Source organism: Chlorocebus sabaeus, chromosome 11, assembly GCF_047675955.1.
Source record: "Chlorocebus sabaeus isolate Y175 chromosome 11, mChlSab1.0.hap1, whole genome shotgun sequence".
In the NCBI taxonomy this organism is placed as follows: Eukaryota; Metazoa; Chordata; class Mammalia; order Primates; family Cercopithecidae; genus Chlorocebus; species Chlorocebus sabaeus.
Genome location: NC_132914.1, coordinates 109501585 through 109525517, shown reverse-complemented (window position 1 = coordinate 109525517; position 23933 = coordinate 109501585). Strand labels below are relative to the sequence as shown.

Below are 23933 nucleotides of genomic sequence, written 5' to 3'. Positions count from 1 at the left end.
CCACCATGCCTGGCTAATTTTTATATATTTTTTAGTAGAGAAAGGATTTTACTGTGTTGGCCAGGCTGGTCTTGAACTCCTGACTTCAGGTGATCTGCCCGCCTCAGCCTCCCAAAGTGCTGGGATTACAGGCGTGAGCCACCACACCCAGCCTTTTTATAAATTGTGACAGACAGTTGTCAGTAGGTTTGGAAAAGGGAATGAAGGGCCAGGCACGGTGGCTCACAGAAGTTGGACATCACTTCTGCCTTCTGGGCCCAAGCGATCTTCCTGCCTCAGCCTCCTGAGTAGCTGGGACTATGGGTATGCACCAACATGCCTGGCTAATTTTTGTATTTTTTGTAGTGATGGGGTTTTGTCATGTTGCCCAAGGGGGTCTCGAGCTTCTGGGCTCAAGAGATCTGCCAGCCTTGGCCTCCCAAAGTGCTGGGATTACAGGTGTGAGCCATTGTGCCCTGCCATAATATTCCATCTTATGGATATACCATATTTTAGTTAACCAGCCCCATATTGTTGGATATCTAGATTGAAAATAGTTTTTCCTTTTGTAAACAATATTGAGCTACACAACCCTGTATATCCATCCTTGACTACGAGTCTGATTATTTCCTGCAGACAACTTCCTCAAAGTTGAATTGCTGGATCAAAGGGTATGCACCTTAATATTCTCCTGTTATTTTTATTATTATTATTTTCGAGATGGAGTCTTACTCTGTTGCCCAGGCTGGAATGCAGTGGCACGATCTCGGCTCACTGCAACCTCCACCTCCTTGGTTCCAGCAATTCTCCTGCCTCAGCCTCCTGAGTAGCTGGGACTACAGGCATGTGCAACCATTCCTGGCTAATTTGTGTATTTTTTTTAGTAGAGACAGGGTTTCATCATGTTGGCCAGGCTGGCCTCGAACTCCTGACCTCAGGTGATCTGCCCACCTTGGCCTCCCAAAGTGCTGGGATTACAGGCGTGAGCCACTGCGCCCTGCCTGTTTTATTATTTTTTAAGTGATAAAAATATACAAGCAATAGAGAACAATCTCATCTCAGTAGTTCCAGACCAGCCCCACACTCCGGCGGCAACCCACCTTAAACATCTGGTGTTTTTTTGTTTTTTGTTTTTTTTTAGAAGGAATCTTGCTTTGTCACCCAGGCTGGAGTGCAGTGGCGCGATCTGGGCTCACTGCTAGCTCCACCTCCCGGGTTCACGCCGTTCTCCTCCCTCAGCCTCCCGAGGAGCTGGGACTACAGGTGCCCACCACCAGGCCCGGCTAATTTTTTTGTATTTTTAGTAGAGACGGGGTTTCACCGTGTTAGCCAGGATGGTCTTGATCGCCTGACCTCGTGATCCGCCCGCCTCGGCCTCCCAAAGTGCTGGGATTACAGGCGTGAGCCCCTGCGCCCGGCCTACTAATTTTTATTTTTTGTAGAGATGGGGTCTCCCTGTGTTGCCCAGGCTGGCCTCAAACTCCTGGGCTCAAGCAATCCTCCTGCCTCGACCTCCCAAAGTGCTGGGATTACAGGTGTGAGCCACGGCACCCGGCCTAGTGAGCATATTTTTAAGGTGTATGCCAATTAGTGTGGAACACTGATGGAATGAACATAGCAATAATTAGAACTGCCACTCACGGAGCACATATTAAGTGTCGGGCATTGGGCACCAAGCGTTGTTGACAGACGCTTTATTTTTTGTTTTGAGTGCTTACTGGATACTAGACTTTTCAGTAAATATTAATCACCTACTATGCTATTCTACCAAGTGCTTATGAACAAGTGTGCAGCGCCTATTCTGCACCAGCTTTTCGCTTGCATCTCATTTAAACGTGAAAACAAGGAGTGATCTCTATGCTCTGCCCAGCGTGGGGGCGCGGGTCCGAGCAAGGGGTGCACACCTGAGTAGGGACAGGACCGGGGAGGCGGCGTCCTCTTCCCTGGCGCGCTGCAGAGCCAGCGCTACCCTGAATGGCCAGGAGGAGAAGGGGCCGGCAGAGGTCAGGCTGAGGGCAAGCGGCAGCAAAGGGCGAGGCGGAGGTCCGGGCCACCCGGGTGGCCGGATCCGCGGAGCGGTGGGCGGGGCGGCGGGCGGGGCCTGTATTGTCCGCTCCGCGGGGCATGCCGGGAGCCCCCGCCCCCAACATGGCGTCTCACTGACAGTTGGCTGCCGAGCGGCAGAGGCGGATCCTGCTCCTGAGGGCGGCGGCGGCGGCGGCGGCGGCGGCGGCTGCGGGGCCGGGGTCTCCCGGGCCGGGGTCGGGGGGGATGGCGACTCGGACCGCCTAGGGCGGAGCTGCACGGGCGAGGCGGCAAGCGGGTTGCCGCTGGCAGGCGCGGCGGCCGCTGCCATGGACTGGTGATCGCGGCTGCTGCTGCTCCGTCTCCGCCGGCCGGGCGTCTGCTCCTCAGCTCCAAGCCTTCAGCCGGGGCCATGGGCTCGTCGGCGGCCGCGGCGGCGGCGGCGGCGGCGGCCGCTGACTCGGCGCAGTGGCTCTCGGTGAAGGAGGAGACCATCTTCCTGCACGACGGGCTGATCCGGGTCACCGACCTGGCCGAGTTGCCCAGCGAGATCCTCGGGGCCCCGGAGGCCGCCGACACCGACCTGGAGGTGAGCGAGGCGGCCCCCGCCCCCGCCATCGGACTGGCCCACTCTCCCGGCGCCCCCGGGTCGGGCCCCTTTCTCGCCCCAGCCGCGGGCCTCGCCTCCCAGGGGCTGCCGGGGCAGGTGTGTGTGGGCGCGGGGCGGGCAGGTGAGGGCCGCGGCCGCAGGTCTACAGACCGCCCGCCCCGCTCTCCCTCCGTCCCTCCTCGGGGCCTGGCACCCGCCGGGGATTTCATTTGTGGTTTTCTTTTGAGCATTCCGACACCCGGCATTTTATTAGACTAGCACCCGGCTGGGCCTTCATGCCTTGGAGGAGCCGCCGCCACCACCCGGGCCTCCCTCCCCTCCCCCACAGGCCCCCTGGACCCACTTCCAGGGCACACCCAGGTTGCTTAGCTTTGGGAACATTTTGATTTTAAGGCTTTGCACCCTCCCACCCTTTTCTTCCCTAGTTCTGTGGTTTTTTTCTTTTTTCCGGGAGAGGGTAGTGGCAGCTGCGGGTCCGCGGTGGGCAATCCAGCAACTTCTCTGTGTTGTGTCTGGGATGGATTGACACGGGGCCTTTGTCAGGGAAGCGGGCGGTGTGGACAGCGAGAGGGATGCTCCAGCGGCCTTCCGTGCGCTCTCGGCGAAGGGTCACTGGCGCGTTAGGCCGCAGGGCCTTTTTGTGTGTCCGGGGGTCGCCGAGCATCCCGGGTTCAGAGCCGTGGCAGGTGCAACAGCAGATCTCCTCAGTTGAGCTGCTTGGCCTTGGGGGCAGAAGGGAACCAAATGTGCTTGGTTGGTGGGAACTTTCCATCGACTTCACTTGGGTTCGTATTTGCCTAAAGGTGGGAATACTGGCAGTGGCGTTTCATGGAGGCCAGCGGATGCTGACACTGCTCCCCCTCCACTTCGTGGGATGACATTTTGATGTGTAGGTAGCATGGGGTGTCATCAAATTCTTACTGCCGTATGGAGAGCTTTCTGGGATAGGCGCAGAGAGGATGGCCTATCTTCTGGCTGTAAACGGAATGCGAGGAATCTTTTGTGTTTTGCGGTTTTGCGTGCAGTTTGGCTTTACGCACAACGAACATTTATAGAAATGAATTAAAAGCCATTACTGTGTGTTTCTGGAAACGGCAGTGATCGGATCGCATTGGCCGAGACATTTGGACGTGCTTGAGATGCGAATACGTTCCTCTGTATTTTTGTGTCTGGATTTGCGGTTGCTTCAGCACTTCCGTTGTGAACTCTTAATTGACTTATTTTACAATCTAGTCACCAAAAAGAGGAGGATATGGTTGGTAGGGAATTCCTAACATGGAATCATCGTTTTATTGTGTCTCATTTGGGCCTGTTCTATAAAAAGCAAGGTGTGTCTGAGTGTCTTATCTGCCTGAAAACTCAAGGGGTATTATGCTATGATAGTGGAATCTTTTGATTTAATTGGCTGTGTTGTATGTGAAAGGTGGGAAGTGGATGCTCTTTGTTTCTTTCTTTTCTTTTTTTTTTTTACCCCCAGTCCGAGTCTTGCTCTGTCGCCCAGGCTGGAGTGCAGTGGCCGAATCTCAGCTCACTGCAACCTCCGCCTCCTGGATTCAAGTGATTCTCCTGCCTGTGCCTCCCGAGTAGATGGGATTACAGGCGCGCGCCACCACGCCCGGCTAATTTTTGTATTTTTAGTAGAGACAGGGTTTCACCATGTTGGCCAGGCTGGTCTCGAACTCCTGACCTCAAGTGATCTGCCCGCCTTGGCTTCCCAAAGTGCTGAGATTACAGGCGTGAGCCACTGTGCCGTGCCTATGCTCTTTGTTTCTTAAAGACTAATCCAAGTTCACAGAACCAAAATTTATATATATGTCATTTATGTAATTTATTTATTTTTAGGATTAGAAAGAGTAGGATTAAAGTATCTGTGCTGTTAAGTTGGTTTTCCTAAAATGTTTGTAAATGTATTGCATGAATTTGTCAGCTATTTCTACAGAAGAATGGTTTTAAAAGGAAAGAACCTCTCTGGCCTGCTAGATTTTGTTTTTTTTAATAGCTTTTTGAATTTATGGTCTGATTTCTCAGAAACTAGTATGTGTATGGGTGATACACTGGTAGCAGTGCATAACTTTTTTCATTCTTTCCATGTTATACAGGCTCCATGGTCTCAGGAGAAATAGCTAAGAATATTTTTGTGGCTATTAGATTTGTGTTTGGGTGTATTCATATATATATATAATCTTTTTGTTTGTTTGTTTGTGTTTTTTTGAGACAGAGTCTCTCTCTGTTGCCCAGGCTAGAGTGCAGTGGCTCGATCTAAATCTCAACTCACTGCAACCTCTGCCTCCCAGCTTGAAGCAATTTTCCTGCCTCAGCCTCCCAAGTAGCTGGGATTACAGGCATGCACCACCATGCTGGGCTAATTTTTGTATTTTTTAGTAGAGACAAGGTTTTGTCACTTTGTCCAGGCAGGTCTCGAACTCCTGACCTCAGGTGATCCGCCTGCCTTGGCCTCCCAAAGTGCTGGGATTACAGGCATGAGCCACCACACCTGGTACATATTTAATTACTTAATAATGTTGATTAAATGTATCCTACATGTCAGGCATTATTTTATTAAATTCTCAAAAGAGCCTAACAGTTGGAAATATTGCACTCATTGTACAGATGATGGAAGTGCAGAGTAGGTATTCAACTTGCTCAAGAGCACATAAAGAGCTTGCACATTAACCTAGTTCTGTTCACCGCATATTTGCTCCTCATCATAATACTTTATTGCTTCCATGCATGTATAGTATTTGTATTTGCAATTATTTTAAATTTCATAACTGGCTACAGAAGGAAGAATCTCTATTTTCTTTAGTAACTGTTTCTTTTTCATATTTGAGGAAGATTCATGGTTTATTAATTTTTTAAAAGCTATCTTTTGAAATACCACCACATCCATGAAATATAGTCTTCCAAGCCTCTCCTTCCAGTGGACATCTGGGTGAATAATGGCCATTTTCCACAGAGTTTATTAATATATATAGAATCCTTTAGTTAACACTTTTGGATTATGAGGGACGGGACTCACTGCAGAAGAGTGCAATAGTCTTAGAATTTTAGAGCAAGAAGAGACTTTAGAGATAATTCCCTCATTTTAGAACGAAGTTCTCTAAGATCAGGAGATCTCAGAGATCAGGAGATGAGGTTATGGCTTAGTCACTATAGCATAGCTAGTTGTGGCAGGGCAATGACTAGACCCTCGCTTTTCTGCGTTTGGATTCTAGTGTTCTGTTCACCCTGTCAGGACTGCTCAAAGTCAATCTAACGAAAGAATCCCTCCTAAGAAGCAGATCAACATTAACTTAATATTTTAATTTAAGCAGATCCAGAGTATTTGAATTAAAATTTTTCTTCCCAGTAAATTCCCTCCCTCTCTCCCTCCCTCCTTTTTGAGACCGAGTTTCATTCTTGTTGCCCAGGCTGGAGTGCAGTGATGCGATCTTGGCTCACTGCAACCTCCACCTCCCAGGTTCAAGCGATTCTTCTGCCTCAGCCTTCCAATTAGCTGGGATTACAGGCATGTGCCACCATGCCCAGCTAATTTTGTATTTTTAGTAGAGACTTAGTTTCACCATGTTGGCCAGGCTGGTCTCGAACTCCTGACCTCAAGTGATCTGCCTTCCTTAGCCTCCCAAAGTGCTGGGATTATAGGCGTGAGCCACTGCACCTGGCCTCTTTTTTTTTTTTTAAAGCAATAAATAATGTTTAATCAACTAATTCATTCAACAAGTATCGGTGGAATTTAGAGTGGGCTGGGCCAACCGTCCTGGATGTTGGGGATATAGCAGTGGATAAAATAAAATCCTTGTCCTCAAAAAGCTTATAATTTATTGGGATGATACAGACAATGACAAATATGTAACATGACATAGAGGCAAATTATAAGTGCTAAAGAGAAAACTATAGCTCAATAAAAAGATGGAGAGCATTGGAAAGAGGGCTCTGTTTTTTTGTTTTAATTTTTTTTGTTAGAGATGGGGCCTTGCTGTATTGTCCAGGCTGATCTTGAATTCCTCCTGGCTTCAAGTGATCCTACAACCTGAGCCTCCCAGAGTGCTTAGTATGAGTCACTGCACCCAGCCAACTTTCCTGTTTTATTTTATTTTATTTTTAATTACTTATTTTTGAGACAGAGATTCTTACTCTGTTTCCCAGGCTGGAGTGCAGTGGTGCCATCTTTGCTCACTGCAACCTCCACCTCCCGGATTCAGGTGACTCTCCAGCCTCAGCCCCCTGAGGAGCTGGGATTACAGGCACGTACCACCATGCTTTGCTAATTTTTGTATTTTTTTTTTTTTTTTTTTTTGAGACGGAGTCTCGCTCTGTAGCCCAGGCTGGAGTGCAGTGGCCGGATCTCAGCTCACTGCAAGCTCCGCCTCCCGGGCTTACGCCATTCTCCAGCCTCAGCCTCCCAAGTAGCTGGGACTACAGGCGCCCGCCACCTTGCCTGGCTAGGTTTTTTTTGTATTTTTTAGTAGAGACGGGGTTTCACCGTATTATCCAGGATGGTCTCGATCTCTTGACCTCGTGATCCGCCCGTCTCGGCCTCCCAAAGTGCTGGGATTACAGGCTTGAGCCACCGAGCCCGGCCAATTTTTGTATTTTTAGTAGAGATGGGGTTTCACCATGTTGGTCAGGCTGGTCTTGAACTCTGGACCTCAGGTGATCCGCCCACCTCTGCCTCCCAAAGAGTTGAGATTACAGGCGAGTCAGCCACCACACCCAGCCTGTCCTGTTTTATATAGGGTGGACATGAAAGGAAAGCCCAGGATGGCTTTTGAGCAGAGACCTGAAGGGAAGGAGGGAGTATACCATATGGCTACGCGGGAAAGAACATCCCATACAGAGACGACAGCAAGAGGCAAGTCCTTGGGAGGGAAGCGTCCTCAGCATATTTGGAGCTCTGAGCCCAGTAAGCTAAAGGGGAGAGGAGAGATAGGGAGCAGGGGATACAGATCAAGTAGATCCTTGTAGGTGAGGGCTTTGGATCTTACTATGAGTGAATTAATAATGCAGAGTGTAGCCGGGCCTGATACGCCTGTAATCCCAACACTTTGGGAGGCCGAGGCGGGCAGATCACGAGGTCAGGAGATTGAGACCATCCTAGCTAACACAGTGAAACCCCGTCTCTACTAAACATTTAAAAAAAAAAAAAAAAATAGCTGGGCGCGGTGGCGGGCGCCTGTAGTCCCAGCTACTCGGGAGGCTGAGGCAGGAGAATGGCGTGAACCCAGGAGGCGGAGCTTGCAGTGAGCCGAGATCCTGCCACTGCACTGCAGCGTGGGCGACAGAGTGAGACTCTGTCTCAAAAAAAAAAAAAAAAAAGAAAGAATGCAGAGTGAGGCTTTTTCTTGTCCTTTAAAATAGCCATTTGTTGGAACATGTGGAAATAGGCAAAGAGAAAAAAAAAAAGAAAAAAATAGCTGTTTGTATTTATTTTAATTTTATGTTACTGGTGGAAAGCAAAAGGCATATAGGAATTATTATTTATTTTAGACAAGAGTCTTGCTCTGTTGCCCGGTCTAGGGTGCAATGGCTCGATCTCAGTTCACTGCAACCTCTGCCTCTCAGGTTCAAGGGATTCTCCTGCCTCAGCCTGCCGAGTACCTGGGATTACAGGTGACCCTCACCCAGCTAATTTTTTTTTTTTTTTTTTTTTTTTTAAGTAGAGATGGGGTTTCACCATATCAGCCAGGCTGGTCTCGAACTCCTGACCTCAAGTGATCCAACCGCCTCTACCTCTGAAAGTTTTGGAATTGCAGACGTGAGCCAGCATGACCGGCTCAGGAAATTTTTTAAAAATATTGAAATAAATATACATTTAAGAGAAATAAAAAAGCAATAACTCAAAAATAACATCTCAGATGTTATTGCATTTTACATTGAATTTCATAGAATATTATCCTTTTTAAAATAAACGGAATTTAAGAGGGGTAAGAAAAGGAATAGCTTACTTGTGGAAATTCCAAAAGCGTTCTGCTTCCTATCCCATTTTTCTTTACAAACTGCAGTTGGGAACAAGCAGGCATCGTATATAAGAGTGTTGACAGAGAAGCTGATTAACTTACCCAAGGTGGCTAAGATATTTCTTACTCCACAGTTGAGGTTTATTTTAAATTTAAGCATTTTGGTTAGTGCTTCTCATATTTCATGGTGTTTGCTTGTAAGTACTCCCTCTCCACCCTGCCCCGCACCACACAAAAACTTGAACATGAATGTTTAAGTCAGCTTCATTTGTGACTGCCCAAAGCTGGAAACAATCCAAATGTCCGTCAGCAGGTGAATGGATAAACAGATGTGGTACATCCATACAATGGAGTATTACTCAGCAACAAAAACGAATGAACCGTTGGTACTCACAACGTGGATTTATGCTGAGTGGAAGAAACCAGACAAACAGGAGTACATACTGTAAGACTCCATTTCTATGAAATTTTGGAAATGCAGACTGATCTGTAGTGGTTGCGTGGGGATAGAGGCGGGCAGGAAATGATGAGAGGGACGGAGTATAAAGGAGCATGAAGAAACTTTTGGGGCGATGGCTATTTCCCTATTTTGATTGTGGTGATGGTTTCACATTTGTATATGTATGTCAAAACTCATTAAATCACACACTTTAAATATGTGCCGTTTACTGTATGGCAACTATATGTTCATTAACAAATGAAACCTAATAAATGCAAAAGGGTTTTTGTTTATTATTTTGTTTTGCCAAAAAAGAAAAGGGGCATTTGGGTTTGAAGTTGATCAGCTGAAATCGTCAAGGCTTTAAATACTTATCGTACACTCAAGTGAAATATTTGAGATGATATTTAGATTTATGTTGATCTATTCTCCTAGGAGGACACTGCTAGCCTATATATCCTTTGGGCAAAATCCTTTGGAAAGTGTTTATGTACTTTTATAGAATTCTAGATTTGGAAGAATTAATGAATAAGGGAATAAACTAACCTTGTTCACCAGTAGTGTCGATTACCATGCAATTAATGAGCACTGTAATAGGAGTCACTGAATCTTGGTGCAGTATTCTGTGAGCTTGGGCAAAAGGCCCAACAGGCTTTCAGGCTTGTCTGGCTCAAGCTGTAAAATGAGAATGAAGTATTTGAGGGCTGTGGGAGACAGTATTGCCTTGAAGTTAAAGTCAGGTTTAAAGAGTCAAACTGGGATCGAAATTCTAGCTCTGCTCCTTGCTTGCTGTGTGACCTTGGGCAAATTCCATACCTTTTTTTAAACATATTTTTCTAGAGACAGGTTCTCTGTTGCTGGCCGGAGAGCAATGGTGATCATAGTTCACTGCAGCCTCACACTCCTGTGCTTTAAGTGATCTTCCCACCTTAGCCTCCTGAGTAGCTGGGACTACAGGTGTGCTACTAATTTTTAAATGTTTTATAGAGATGGAGTCATGCTGTGTTGTCAGCCTGGTCGTGAACTCCTGGCCTCAAGCAATCCTCCTGTCTCAGTCTCCCAAAGTGCTGGGATTACAGGTGTGAGCCACTGCGCCTGGCCTAATTCCATTAACTTCAGAAATCCCTAGTTACTTTTTGTTTTTTTTTTTTTTTTTTTTTTGAGACAGAGTCTCGTTCTGTCGCCCAGGCTGGAGTGAAATAGCGTGATCACAGCTCACTGCAAACTTTGCCTCCCAGGTTGAAGTGGTTGGTTCTTCTGCCTCAGCCTCCCAAGTAGCTGGGATTACAGACTTGCATCACCATGCCCGGCTAATTTTATATTTTTAGCAGACATGGGGTTTTACCATGTTGGCCAGGCTGGTCTGGAACTCCTGACCTTTGGTGATCCACCCGCCTCAACCTCCCAAAGTGCTGGGATTATATGTGTGAGCCACCGTGCCCAGCCCTTAGTTACTTCTTCTGGTGCATCTTCTTAGTCATCATTGTCACTATCTCTACCACTACCACGACAACAGCGCCAGCATACTGAGTGGCATGTTCTGTGCTAAGTACTTCACATCCATTATTTTATTTAATCCTCACAAAAAACATGAGGTTGGTACTGGATTATCTTTATTTTTATTGTTTTTGTTTGTTTTTTGTTTTGTTTTATTTGTTTGTTTTGAAATGGAGTCTTACTCTGTCGCCCAGGCTGGAGTGCAATGCCGTGATCTCGGCTCACTGCAACCTCCGCCTCCTAGGTTCAAGTGATTCTCCTGTCTCAGCCTCCTGAGTAACTGGGATTACAGGCCCGTGCTACCACGCCTGGCTATTTTTTGTATTTTTAGTAGAGACAGGGTTTCAACATGTTGGCCAGGCTAACTCTTGACCTCAAGTGATCCACCCTCCTCGGCCTCCCAAGTATGGGGATTTCAGGTGTGAGCCACCGTGCCCAGCCTAGAATTATCTTTATTTTATAAATGAGGAAACTGGCACAAACAAAAGTTAAGTAACTTGACAAAGGTCAGATAGTTAGTGGCAAAGCTAAGGCTGAAATAGATCTGTCTGATTCCAGCCCTGAGTCCCTATTCTTGAACTATTGTTACACTATCATCATCTATAAGAGTGGGATAATGATAGGGCTAATTCATGTCAGAATTAAAAAGATGGAGGTGGCCAGTTATGGTATCATGCCTGTAATCTCATTACTATGGTAAGGGCAAGGAGTGGGTTGGAGTTCAAGACCAGCCTGGACAACATGGCAAAACTCTGTCCCTACAAAAAAATACAATAAAATTAGCCGGGCATGGTGGCATGCACTTGTAGTCCCAGCTACTCAGGAGGCTGAGGCTGAAAAATCACTTGCGCCCAGGAGGCAAAGGTTGTAGTGAGCCAAGATTGTGTCACTGCACTCCAGCCTGGGTGACAGAGCCAGACCCTGTCTCAAAAAGAAAAAAATAATAATAATAAGATGGATGTGGGCTGAGTGTGGTGGCTTATGCCTGTAATTCCAGCACTTGAGAGGCCAAGGCAGGAGAATTAATTGAGGCCAGGAGTTCAAGACCAGCCTGGGCAACATAGCAAGATCCCATCTCTGCAAAACATTTTAAAATTAGCTGGGCATAATTGGCTACTTGGGAGGCTGAGGTGGGCGGATCACTTGAGTCCAGGAGCTGGAAGAGGTGGTAAGCTATGATTGTGCCACTGTACTCCAGCCTGCATGACAGAGTGATATGCTGGCACCAAAATATTAAAAAAAAAAAAAAAGTGATTATGTTTAAAATGTGTTGACTCTATAAGGTGCTATGTTGCTGGGAAGTTATTTTATTCATATTCAACCAGCGCCCTATTATATTTGAAAGCAAAACTATCCCGTCAACATAATTTTTTCTATAGTAGTGGCATAGTTTTTTGTTTGTTTGTTTGGTGATCCCTGTGGAATTTTTTTTTTTTTTGAGACGGACCTTCGCTCTCATTGCCCAGGCTGGAGTGCAATGGCGCAATCTCGGCTCACCACAACCTCCACCTCCCGGGTTTAAGCGATTCTCCTGCCTCAGCCTCCCGAGTAGCTGGGATTACAGGCATATGCCACCACACCTGGCTCATTTTGTAGTTTTAGTAGACACAGGGTTTCTCCATGTTGGTCAGTCTGGTCTCAAACTCCTGACCTCAGGTGACTTGCTTGCCTCAGCCTCCCAAAGTGTTGGGATTACAGGTGTGAGCCACTGCACCCGGCTGGAATTTTCTTTCCTTTTTTTTTCTTCTTTTTGATATGGAATTTCTCTCTCGTTGCCCAGGCTGTAGTGCAATGGCATGATCTCACCTCACTAAAACCTCCGCCTCTTGGGTTCAAGCGATTCTTCTGCCTTGGCCTCCCGAGTAGCTGAGATTACAGGCATGTGCCACCATGCCGAGATAACTTTGTATTTTTAGAAGAGATGGGGTTTCACTATGTTGGTCAGGCTGCTCTTGAACTCCTGACCTCAGGTGGTCCAACCACCTCGGCCTCCCAGAGTGCTGGGATTACAGGTGTGAGCCACTGTGCCTGGCTGGAATTTTCTTCCTTCCCAATTTGTTTGCAATATGGCTAGGCAGATGAAATGATAGATAGTCTCTGTTTCAGTTTTTCTCCAATAGCAAGACCCTAAGGTCTTGCTAAATAAATCAGCTTTGATTATTATCTGTCCTCTTGGCTTCCATCTTGACTGTCATAAAATACCACCTGTTGGCTCGAGATGCTGGGTGGGTGGTCATGCATCTCTTCTTTCCTAGGTCTGAAGGTAACTGTGGTGATAATTATGAAAGGACTGTCAATTGCTGAAAGTGCCCCTTGCTTTCCCCTCCCCACCTTTCCCTCTTGTTTTACAAAGTGGTTGTGGGGTGAACACAAGGAGTGTAGTCTGCTTTACAAGATGTTTAGTCAATAGTTGTAGACAAATGTAAATAACAGCAGGTGATCAGCTATGGGACAAATGCATAGTTATTTGAAAAGGAGAGAAGATTGCAGAAATTGTGTAACGATTATTTTGATCCTGCATTTTAAGCACAGCTTATGTATCTATTAATTAAAAAAAAAAACAACTATGAGTAGTACATGAATACATTACTGACAAAATGGAAATAACACGTAAACCCGAAGACCCTTTTAAGCACCATCTCTAATTTGGATCTTTGTGTCCTTCCTGCCCTGGCTAACTTAGTGACAATTTTTTTCATGTGTATCCTTCAAGACCATTTTAAAATTTTGGTGTGTATATAACACATTCTATTTTTTTCTTTTTTACATAAAGATGTCATACTAGACATATCTTTCTGTAACTTGCTTTTTTTTTTAGACTCAAGGATATGTTTTGATCATTCTATGTCTCCATATATATATCTACCACATTATTTTTAAGTGTTGCACAAGACTCTAGAAATGCCACAGTTTTATTTAGACATTCCCTATTGATGAGTATCTTAGTTTCCTGTTGCCATGCTAACAGATTATCACAAATTTCGTGGCTTAAGGCAGCATGGATTTATTCTTTTACATTTTTGGAAGTCAAAAGTTTGAAATGAGTCTCACTGGGCTAAAAGTCAAGCGTTGGTAGGTCTGGTTCCTTCTGCAGGCTCTAGGGGAGAATCTGTTCCCATGCCTTTTCCACAGCTTCTTGTGGCCACTTGTATTCCTTGGCTTGTTGCTGTTTCCTCCATCTTCAGAGTACGTTACTGCAGTCTGTCATCTGTCATCACATTGCCTTCTCCTCTGACCCACTCTTCCCGCATCCCTTTTATAAGCACCCTGGTGAGTACATTTAGGGCCCACCAGATAATACAGGATAATCTCTCCATCTCAAGATCTTTAACTTAATCACATCTGCAAAGTCCCTTTCACCATCTAAGGTCACATATATAGGTTCCAAGGATTAGTAAGTGGACATTATGGTGGGCACCATTATTCAGCTGAGCATCATGGGTATTTTGGTTGTTTTCCGTTTTTCACTCTTAAAAACAGTCCTTCAGTACAGATTCTTGCATGCCTGCTTATGCACACCTGAGATTATTTCTCTAGGGTAAGTGGAATTGCTGGGTCATTGGTGACAAGTTAATTTTAATAGATACTACCAAATTGCCCTCCTGTGTGACTACCAATTTATAGTCCCGGTATTAGTGTTTGATAGGACCTCTTTTCTGCACACCCTCGCAGAGGCCATTTTAGAACTCTTAAATTTGCTTAATTTGGCTAGGTGAGGTGGCTCACACCTGTAATCCCGGCATTTTGGAAGGCCAAGGCAGGCAGATCACTTGAGGTTGGGAGATCAAGACCAGCCTCGCCAACATGGCAAAACCCCATCTCTACAAAAAATATTTTAAAAATTAACTGGGCATGGTGGTGGGCGCCTGTAATCCTAGCTACTTGGGAGGCTGAGGTGGGAGAATTGCTTGCACCTGGGAGGCGGAGGTTACAGTGAGCCAAGATCGTGCCACTGCACTTCAGCCTGGGTGACAGAGCAAGACTCTGTCTCAAAAAAAAAAAAAAAAAAAAAAAAAAAAAAATCATAGGTTTGCTTAATAAGCCAATAACTTTCGCTCCAAAAGATGCATCCAATGGATGTAACTGGGTACCTAGAAATGCACACTGAACCCTGGTCAGCCAAAAGAAGCCAGAGTTTTCTGTCAGTGCCATCCAGCTCTTTTGACTTCACTTCAGAGCACCTTTCTTGTGGCTTGATAGCCTTCTTATCCTGGCATAGGCTCATTTTGGTCTGTAATCCAGTTAATACAGACCATGTCCATATATAGGCAGGAGAGAAAAAGCGACTCCTTACTCCGTGATGGTTTATGGAGAGTGCCAGAGACCAGCAGGGCAAGGGAGCTACACACACCGGGAAGAGAAACGTTGGCTCCCGAAGTGTGCTCAGAATACACAGCAGTTGTGAGGCAGACTATTTGGACTTAGATCCCCTGAAAATTTTCTCTCTTACATGCTAATATCATGAATGATTCCACATTTTTTTTTACCTATATGAAAAATACCTATATTAAGTGGATTGTATTTTTATGCTATGTAAAACCTTTTTGATTATAAATAAATAATACAGGGATGTTATTGAAAATAGAGAAAACATCTAAAAGTGTAAGAGAGACAATAAATACCCTGAGATTACACCATTCCACCCGGATGAAATTTTTTTTTATTATTTGCTTCTTCAGCTCATATTTTTATATAGATAAAATTGGGGTTATATGCTATTTGCAGTTTTGGATCCTGTATTCACTTACTGGGAACATTTTGAATAAGATTTAAAGATATGATTTTTAATGTCTGCATAGTAATTTATGGATATACTATAACTGTCTTCTGTTTCTTCAAATATGCTATTTTAAAGATAATCTGCTATTTAAAGATAATATCAATTTATAGGAAGTGAAATAATTTTTAGTATTTAAAGTGTTATCTGTTTGATAGAGTTTGGTAAATTATACATTTGTAGTGATTTTTAAAGTGTTTCTGTGACTTATTACTGTTAATACTTTATAATTTCAAGGGATTTTAATAGTGCTGTATGAATCCTCTCCCAATAATGTTGAATATTTGCATGGAGCTTGTAGTTTAGAAAGTGCTATTAAGCACATTTGGTGAATAATTAATGTTCCATGATGGGACACTTTGGAGTGGACACATTTGGATCCCTAGCACTTTTACTAAAACCTGCAGTTGACTGAATTACTAGGTCAGAGCACAGTGTGTAGCAATTTTAGATTAACAATAAGATGCGTAATTTGCAAAATATTTAATGCAAATTGTAGGTTTAGTAATGCTAATAACTATAGATTTGGCATTCAAGTAGTGGTTTTATACTAACAAAATGTTAACATTCAGTTTGTATTTGTAATGGATCTTTTCAGCGTTTACTATATTTGCTTTGTGCTCTGTAGTTTGTGTTACAATTTCAAATGTGTAAAGTCTAATACAATAAATGTAGCTATTTATGGGGCAGAGTAGAAAATCTGGACATGTTTGCCTTTTTTTTTTTTTTGAGATGGAGTCTCCCTCTGTTGCCCAGGCTGGAGTGCAATGGCAAGATCTTGGCTCACTGCAACCTCTGCGTCCCAGGTTCAAGTGATTTTCCTGCCTCAGCCTCCCAGGTAACTGGGATTACAGATGCATGCCACCATACCCGGCTAAGTTTTGTATTTTTAGTAGAGACAGGGTTTCACCATGTTGGTCAGTCTGGTCTTCTGACCTTGTGATCCGCTCGCCTCCGCCTCCCCGGGTTCTGGGATTATAGGAGTGAGCACCCCGGTGCTTTTTTTTTTTTTTTTTTTTATGCTCGAATACTTAAGAATGTTGGCCAGGTGCATTGGCTCACACCTGTAATCCCACCACTTTGGGAGGCTGAGGTGGGAGGATCATTTGAGCTCAGGAGTTTGAAACCAGCCTGGGTAACATAGGAAGACCCTGTCTCTATAAATAATTTAAAAATTAGCCGAGCCGGGCGCGGTGGCTCACGCCTGTAATCCCAGCACTTTGGGAGGCCGAGGCGGGCGGATCACAAGGTCAGGAGATCGAGACCATGGTGAAACCCCGTCTCTACTAAAAATAGAAAAAATTAGCCGGGCGCAGTGGCGGGCGCCTGTAGTCCCAGCTACTCGGGAGGCTGAGGCAGGAGAATGGCGTGAACCCGGGAGGCGGAGCTTGCAGTGAGCCGAGATTGCGCCATTGCACTCCAGCCTGGGCGACAGAGCGAGACTCCGTCTCAAAAAAAAAAAAAAAAAAATTAGCCGAGCATGGTGGCACAAGCCTGTGGGCCCAGCCACTTGGGAGGCTGAGGTGGGAGGATTGCCGGAGCCCTGGGAGGTTAAGGCTGAAGTGAGCTTTGATCGTGCCACTGTACTCCAGCCTGGATGACAGTGAGACCTTGTCTCAATTAAAAAAAAAAAAAGAAAGAAAGAAAGAAAGAAAGAAATATGTGCCAATATATTTGCATTAAAACAGTGTTAGGTAATAGAATTTCCTTCTTTATTTCTTGATACTAATTCCTTGCTAATCATTCAGTTACGGAGTAGCTGAAAAACAACTACTGGTTTATTTAATGTGGAAAGGAGAAAATAGATGGAAAGGTAAAATATATTTGGGTAACTTTGGAGGAATCTTGCCTTTTTTTTTTGAGACAGAGTTTCACTGTTGTTGCCCAGGCCAGAGTGCAGTGGCGCAATCTCAGCTCACTGCAACCTCTGCGTCCCAGGTTCAGGCAATTCTCCTGCCTCAGTGCTCCTAGTAGCTGGGATTACAGGTGCCCGCCACCACGCCCAGCTAAATTTTTGTATTTTTATTAGAGCGGGGTTTCACCATGTTGGCCAGGCTGGTCCTGAACTCCTGACCTCAGGTGATCCACCCGCCTTGGCCTCCCAAAGTGCTGGAATTACAGGCATGAGCCACTGGACCCTGCCGGAAGCATTTTTTTGGTTGAGTTTATAAATAAAATTTCCTTTCCCTCAGGGGTTCTGAACCTAAATAGGATTCAGAGATGCATGGGATACCATGAATAGAATTCATGGCATCTGTGACCTTGGATGGGAAAAATATATATATGTTTATTTTCACATACCTTTAGCTGAAATTCAGAATTTTGTTTTCTTTCTTTCTTTTTTTTTTGAGACCAAGTCTTTCTTTGTCGCCCAGGCTGGAGTGCAGTGGCACAATCTCGGCTCACTGCAACCTCCACCTCCCCGGTTCAAACGGTTCAAGCGATTCTGCCTCAGCCTCCCGAGTAACTGGGATTACAGGTGTGTGCCACCTTACCTGGTTAATTTTTGTATTTTTGGTAGAGATGGGGTTTCGCCATGTTGGCCAGGAGGGTCTCATACTCCTGACCTCAAGTAATCTGCTTGCCTCAGCTTCCCAAAGTACTGGGATTACATGCGTGAGCCACTGCACCCAGCTAAAAATTAGCATTTTCTCCCTCTGAAGGCAGTCAACAAACTCAAGTAGTATTGGCAGTGTACCCACATGTATGATACAAAAAAAAAATAGTAACAAGCAATTTTTTCTTTTTCCTTTTTTTTTTTTTTTGAGACAGAGTTTCACTCTTGTTGCCCAGGCTGAAGTGCAATGGCGCGATCACGGCTCACCGCAACCTCCGCTCACTGCAACTGCCTCCCGGGTTCAAGTGATTCTCCTGCCTCAGCCTCCAAGTAGCTGGGATCACAGGTGCCTGCCACCATGTCTGGCTAATTTTTGTATTTTTGGTAGAGATGGGGTTTCGCCATGTTGGCCAGGCTGGTCTTGAACTACTGACCTCAGGTGATCTGCCTACCTTGGCCTCCCAAAGTACTGGGATTACAGGTGCTCTTTTTTTTTTTTTTTTAAATGTTGAAATAATTAAGAATGTTGGCCAGGTGCGCCCAGCAACAAGCAATTTTTTCAAAATAGAATGATGTCTTTTTTAAGAGATGCAATCTCACTCTGTTGTTCAGGCTGAGTGCAACGGCGTAATCATAGCTCACTGCTGCCTTAATTTCCTGGGCTCAAGCGATCCCGCCATCTTAGCTTCCCAAGTAGCTGGGACAATAGGCTCACACCACCATGGCTTACTAATTTTTTATTTTAAAAAAATTTTTTATTTTTGTAGAGATGGGAGTTCACTAGGTTGCCCAGGCTGGTCTTCTACTCCTGAGCTCAAGTTGTCTACCCACCTTGGCCTCCCAAGTGCTGGGATTACAGATGTGAGCCACGGTGCTCTGCCAAAATGGAACAATTTTTTTTGTTCACCAGGTATTTTGTTTTTTTCCCTCTTGTCTGAGGAGAATGTTGGTCAGCTGAAAGTATGTGAATAAAATGTAATCAAATTTTGTTAGTGTTGGTATCTTATACTGCTAATCATTTTAAACAGGTAACCTCAAACAGTAACTGTTGCCTGTAATCCCAGCACTTTGGGAGGCTGAGGTGGGTGGATCGCCTGAGCCCAGGAGTTTGAGACCAGCCTGAGCAACATGGTGAAACCACATCTATACTAAAAATACAAAAAATTAGCTGGGCGTGGTGGTATACACCCAAGTCCCAGGTACGCGGGAGGCTGAGGTGGGAGGATCGCTTGAGCCCAGAAGGCAGAGGTTGCAGTCAATCAGCCGAGATCACGCCAGTGCACTCCAGCCTGTGCAACACAAGGAGACCCTCTCTTAAAAAAAAAAAAACAAAAAACCAACCAACCAAACAAAAAAAAAACAAAGAAGCAGCAGTAACAGTTGCTATCCCAAGAGAAACATTGTTTTTAAAATCTGAAATGCATTTTTGCTTCTGTCCTCTTATATAGTACAATTATACGCCTGTAGTTTCTTTTGTTGTTCAGATTGTTGTTTTACATTAGTATTGTCAAGGTTCAGGAGTTTTACTTAAATAGCCTCCAGAACTGCACTGGTAGCCACCATCCACATGTGGCTATTGAGTACTTGAATGTGGCTGGTCAGAATTGAAATGTGCTGAAAGTATAATACACATCAGATTTATGAAGGCTTCATGCAAAAAAAATTTAAAAGAACTCAGTAATATTTTATTTTTTATTTTATGTTTTTAGAGACAGGGTCTCACTCTGTCACCCAGGCCAGAGTGCAGTGGCATTATCATAGCTCTCTGTAACCTTGAACTCCTGGGCTCAGCCTCCCCAGCAGCTAGGACTACAGGCATATACCACCACACCCAGCTAGTATAATACATATTGATTAAATGTTGAAATGATGATTTGTATATATAATGGGTTAAATAAAATCTACCATTTAAATTAAAAATGCTAAAATTTATCTGTTTATTTTTACCTTTTTTAACATGGCTTCTGGAAAATATTAAATTATATATGTGTCTTACATATTTCTATTAGACAGTGCTCTTTAGATAGAGGTCAGTAAACCGTGGCTTTCAGGGTCATATCCAGCCAACTATCTGTTTTCATAAATAAAGTTTTGTTGGAACATAACCAGCCTATTTGTTTACATATTGTCTGCCTTCATGCTTTAAAGCAGAATTGAGTAGTTGTGACAAGATCTTATGCCCCACAAGCCTTCTAGGGCTCTGTGATCAAATAAGATCATAGGCTGAGGACACAGGTCAGGAAAAATTCACTAATGGAGAATCAAATAAGAATACGTAGTTATTTTTGATGAACTGAAGTAGTTCAGGTGAGACTCTAGGAATTTTAATTGCAGTTACACTTTTACTTTTTAATTTTTTAAATTTTTATTTTTTTTATTGAGACAGGGTCTCGCTTTGTTGTCCAAGGCTGGAGGGCAGTGGTGCATAGTCACGGCTCACTGCAGCCTGGACCTCCCGGGCTCAATTGATTCAAGTGCCTCAACTAGCTGGGGCTACAAACCCATGCCACCATGCCTGGCTAATTCTTGTGTTTTTGTAGAGATGGGGTTTCATCATGTTGTTCAGGCTGGTATCAAACTCCTGGGCTCAAGCTATCTATCTGCCTTGGCCTCCCAAAGTGCTGGGATTACAAGTGTGAGCTACTGCTCCTGGCATACATTTTGCCATTTATTTATTTATTTATTTATGAGAGATAGTGTCTTGCTCTGTCACCCAGGCTGGAGTGCAGTGGTGTAATCTCGGTTCACTGCAAGCTCTGCTTCCCAGGTTCAAGCGATTCTCCTGCCTCAGCTTCCCAAGTATCTGGGACTATAGATGTGTGGCACTACGTCCAGCTAATTTTTGTATTTTTCGTAGAGATGGGGTTTCACTATATGTTGGCCAGGCTGGTCTCGAACTCCTGACATCAGGTGATTCACCTGCCTTAGCCTCCCAGACTGCTGGGATTACAGGCATGAGCCACCGTGCCTAGCCCATTTTGCATTTTGGATAAGAAGAAAACACTTCCCAACAGTTGTAATATTATTAATATTTTTAATATTGGAACCTAGAGAAGTAATATGGGGTCAGGACCTTTGTGTTTTTTTTTTTTTTTTTTTGAGATGGAGTCTTGCTCTGTCATCCAGGCTAGTGCAGTGGTACGATCTTGGCTCATTGCAACCTCCACTCACTGCAACCTCCACTCACTGCAACCTCCACCTCCCAGGTTCAAGCAAATCTCCCACCTCAGCCTCCCGAGTAGCTAGGATTGCAGGTGTACGCCACCACGCCTGGTTAATTTTTTAATTTTTAGTATAGACAGGGTTTCACCATGTTGCCCAGGCTGGTCTCAAACTCCTGACCTCGTGATCCACCCGCCTCAGCCTCCCAAAGTGCTGGGATTACAGGCATGAGTCACCACACCTGGCCTGACCTTTGATTTTTATGTAGAGCATAGTGAATTTTGCAAAGAGAATAATGAATTCCTCAGAGATTTCTGAAAATAGCTAGTTAGATGGAGTTAATTGAAAATATGTTATTTTGATCATCATTCTAAAAATATTAATGACTTTGAATGAATTTTTTGTTTAACTTAGTTGTTCTATGATTAAGTAGTGAACTTGAGCACTATTCTATTTATTTTGCACATTTTCAGGTTTTCAGTAAACCTATTCTATGTCCATTAAGCCACTTTTATTGAGTAGTAGTGCCTTGAAAACTGGGCCGGATACGGTGGCTCATGCCTGGAATCCCAGCTGAGGATTTGGGAGGCCGAGGTGGAAGGATTGCTTGAGCTCAGGAGACCAGCCTGGGCAACACAGTAAGACCCCATCTCGGCCAGGCGCAGTGGCTCAAGCCTGTAATCCCAGCACTTTGGGAGGCCGAGACGGGCGGATCACGAGGTCAGGAGATCGAGACCATCCTGGCTAACACGGTGAAACCCCGTCTCTACTAAAAAAATACAAAAAACTAGCCGGGCGTGGTGATGGGCGCCTGTAGTCCCAGCTACTCAGGAGGCTGAGGCAGGAGAATGGCATAAACGCGGGAGGCAGAGCTTGCAGTGAGCTGAGATCCGGCCACTGCACTCCAGCCTGGGTGACAGAGCGAGACTCTGTCTCAAAAAAAAAAACAAAAACAAAAAGACCCTATCTCTATATATGAGAGAGAGAGGGTGTGTGTGTATATACACATATGTAAATTTTATATACATATAAATATTTATTTTATTATATAAATTTTTAAAAATTAAAGAAAGAATGGAACTGTTACAGAAGTTTTAAGATTTAGTATAATCTAATTACTGATTAGCATAATAAAGCTATTGATAATTTAAAACATTACAAAATACTTTAAAAAAGATTAAAATGTTAGAGGAAATTTTGAAAATTTAGAAGATGTAAAAACATAAGGGAGGCTGGGTGCAGTGGCTCACGCCTGGATCCCAGCACTTGGGGAGGCCAAGGCGGTCGGATCACATGAGGTCGGGAATTTGAGACCAACCTGGCAAACATGGTGAAACCCCATCTCTACTGAATGTACAGAAATTAGCCAGGCATGGTGATGTGTGCCTGTAGTCCCTGCTACTCTAGAGGCTCAGGCAGGAGGACTGATTGAGCCCAGAAGTTTGAGGCTGCAGTGAGCTGATTTTGCCAGTGCACTTCAGCCTGTTTGACAGAACGAGACCCTGTCTCAAAAAAAAAAAAAAGAAAATTTAGAATTACTTCAAATTCTAAAAGTCAAGAGAGAATACAGGGGAATGTCGCCTTGCTAACATAACGCTCCCCACCTGCCTCCCCCACCACCAACTTCCCAGCAGCAGCCAATATTAGTAGCTGCTTAGATGCTCCCCAGAGGTAGTGAGCACATGTACGAGTGATACATGGGCAGATTCCTCTCGGACCTGGGCTCCTGATGTGCTCCCCTCCCTCCCATCACTCCACTGCAGTCTCCATAGCTTCCTTGTGTTCCCATAGAGAAGGCCTGCAGGTTGGCTTCCTCAGGCCCTTACTCTTCACTCTGGAGAATATTAACTTCCATAAGGCAACAGTCCACCAGGTGATAAAGGTGGTATTTTCGAGATTATTAAAGTATGAAGTACTTAGAAACCTAACATGTTAGAAAAGCAAAAGAAAACAAAAAGCAAGGATATTACCCAGGGCAGCTTCAGCTCTGTTAGCAGATCAATGAGGATAGCTTTGAAACAACTGAAACGGAAATCTTTTCAAACAGATACATACAGTTGTGTACATAAGCACAGTCCCAGTGAATACAGATAGATACTTAAGTATCACAGCAATAGAGACAGAGGACTTGTAGTGAATTCAAAGGCCTTCTGGTTGCAAGTCTGTTTGATAATTCCTACATACATTGTAATTGGGAAACTATAGTGTTAACTAGAAGAGTGCTCCCAAATTCTGATCCTACCGGTTTATTTCATCTTTCTCCAAGTAGTTCTATTTGGTGCTTCAATGTCCTTCTTCCTGCTTCTGAAGTTAAGCAGGTACTTACACAAAAAATAAGTATATATCTTGCACATGACTGGTTTTTAAATGTATGTAAAGTACTATATTGTAGAGTTTTTTGTTGTTTTTGGAATACACGTTAACATGCAGGGCAGTACAGAATATTGTGCCCTGTGGGTTTTAAAGGAGGATGGTATATGGAGTCAGTGACAAATAACCTGGGACTTCAAAATGCAGGGTCCTTCAGGGGATCCTTAGGAACACAGAGTGAGACTAGTGGTTAAGACTGTAGGCTTTGGCATTGACACATCTCACCAGCTGTTAGCTCAGCTCTACCACCTATCAGAATTTCAATTTCTTGGTTATCAAATGCCCCCGCTCAAGGGTAAATAAGGGCCAGGTGTGGTGACTCACACCTGTAATCTTAGCATTTGGGAGGCTGAGGTGGGAGGATTGCTTGACCCCAGGAATTCAAAACAAGCCTGGGCAATGAATGTAGTGAGACCCTATCTCTACAAAAATAAAACTAGAAAATTAGCCAGGTGTGGTGTCATGCACCTGTAGTCCCAGCTACTTGGGAGGCTGAGGTGGGAGGATCGCTTGAGCCTAGAGGTTGAGGCTGGGGTGAGCTGTGATTGCACCACTGCACT

General features: G+C 44.6%; 1 protein-coding gene across 9 annotated transcripts in view; it reads left to right on the top strand.

Annotated features, from left to right (window-relative positions):
• Positions 1-2113: 2113 nt before the first annotated feature.
• Positions 2114-23933, top strand: part of HECTD4 (HECT domain E3 ubiquitin protein ligase 4) — a 222744-nt gene continuing 200924 nt past the window's right edge. For 7 of the 9 annotated variants that reach the window (XM_008004781.3, XM_037996501.2, XM_037996499.2 and 4 more), the window contains exon 1: positions 2230-2593. In XM_008004781.3, coding sequence (XP_008002972.1) covers positions 2417-2593 — 177 coding nt within the window. In that variant the 5' untranslated portion in view covers positions 2230-2416. Of the gene's footprint in view, positions 2594-23933 lie in introns of all 9 variants that reach the window. The other 2 variants (XM_008004780.3, XM_037996503.2) reach the window with 2 other exon arrangements.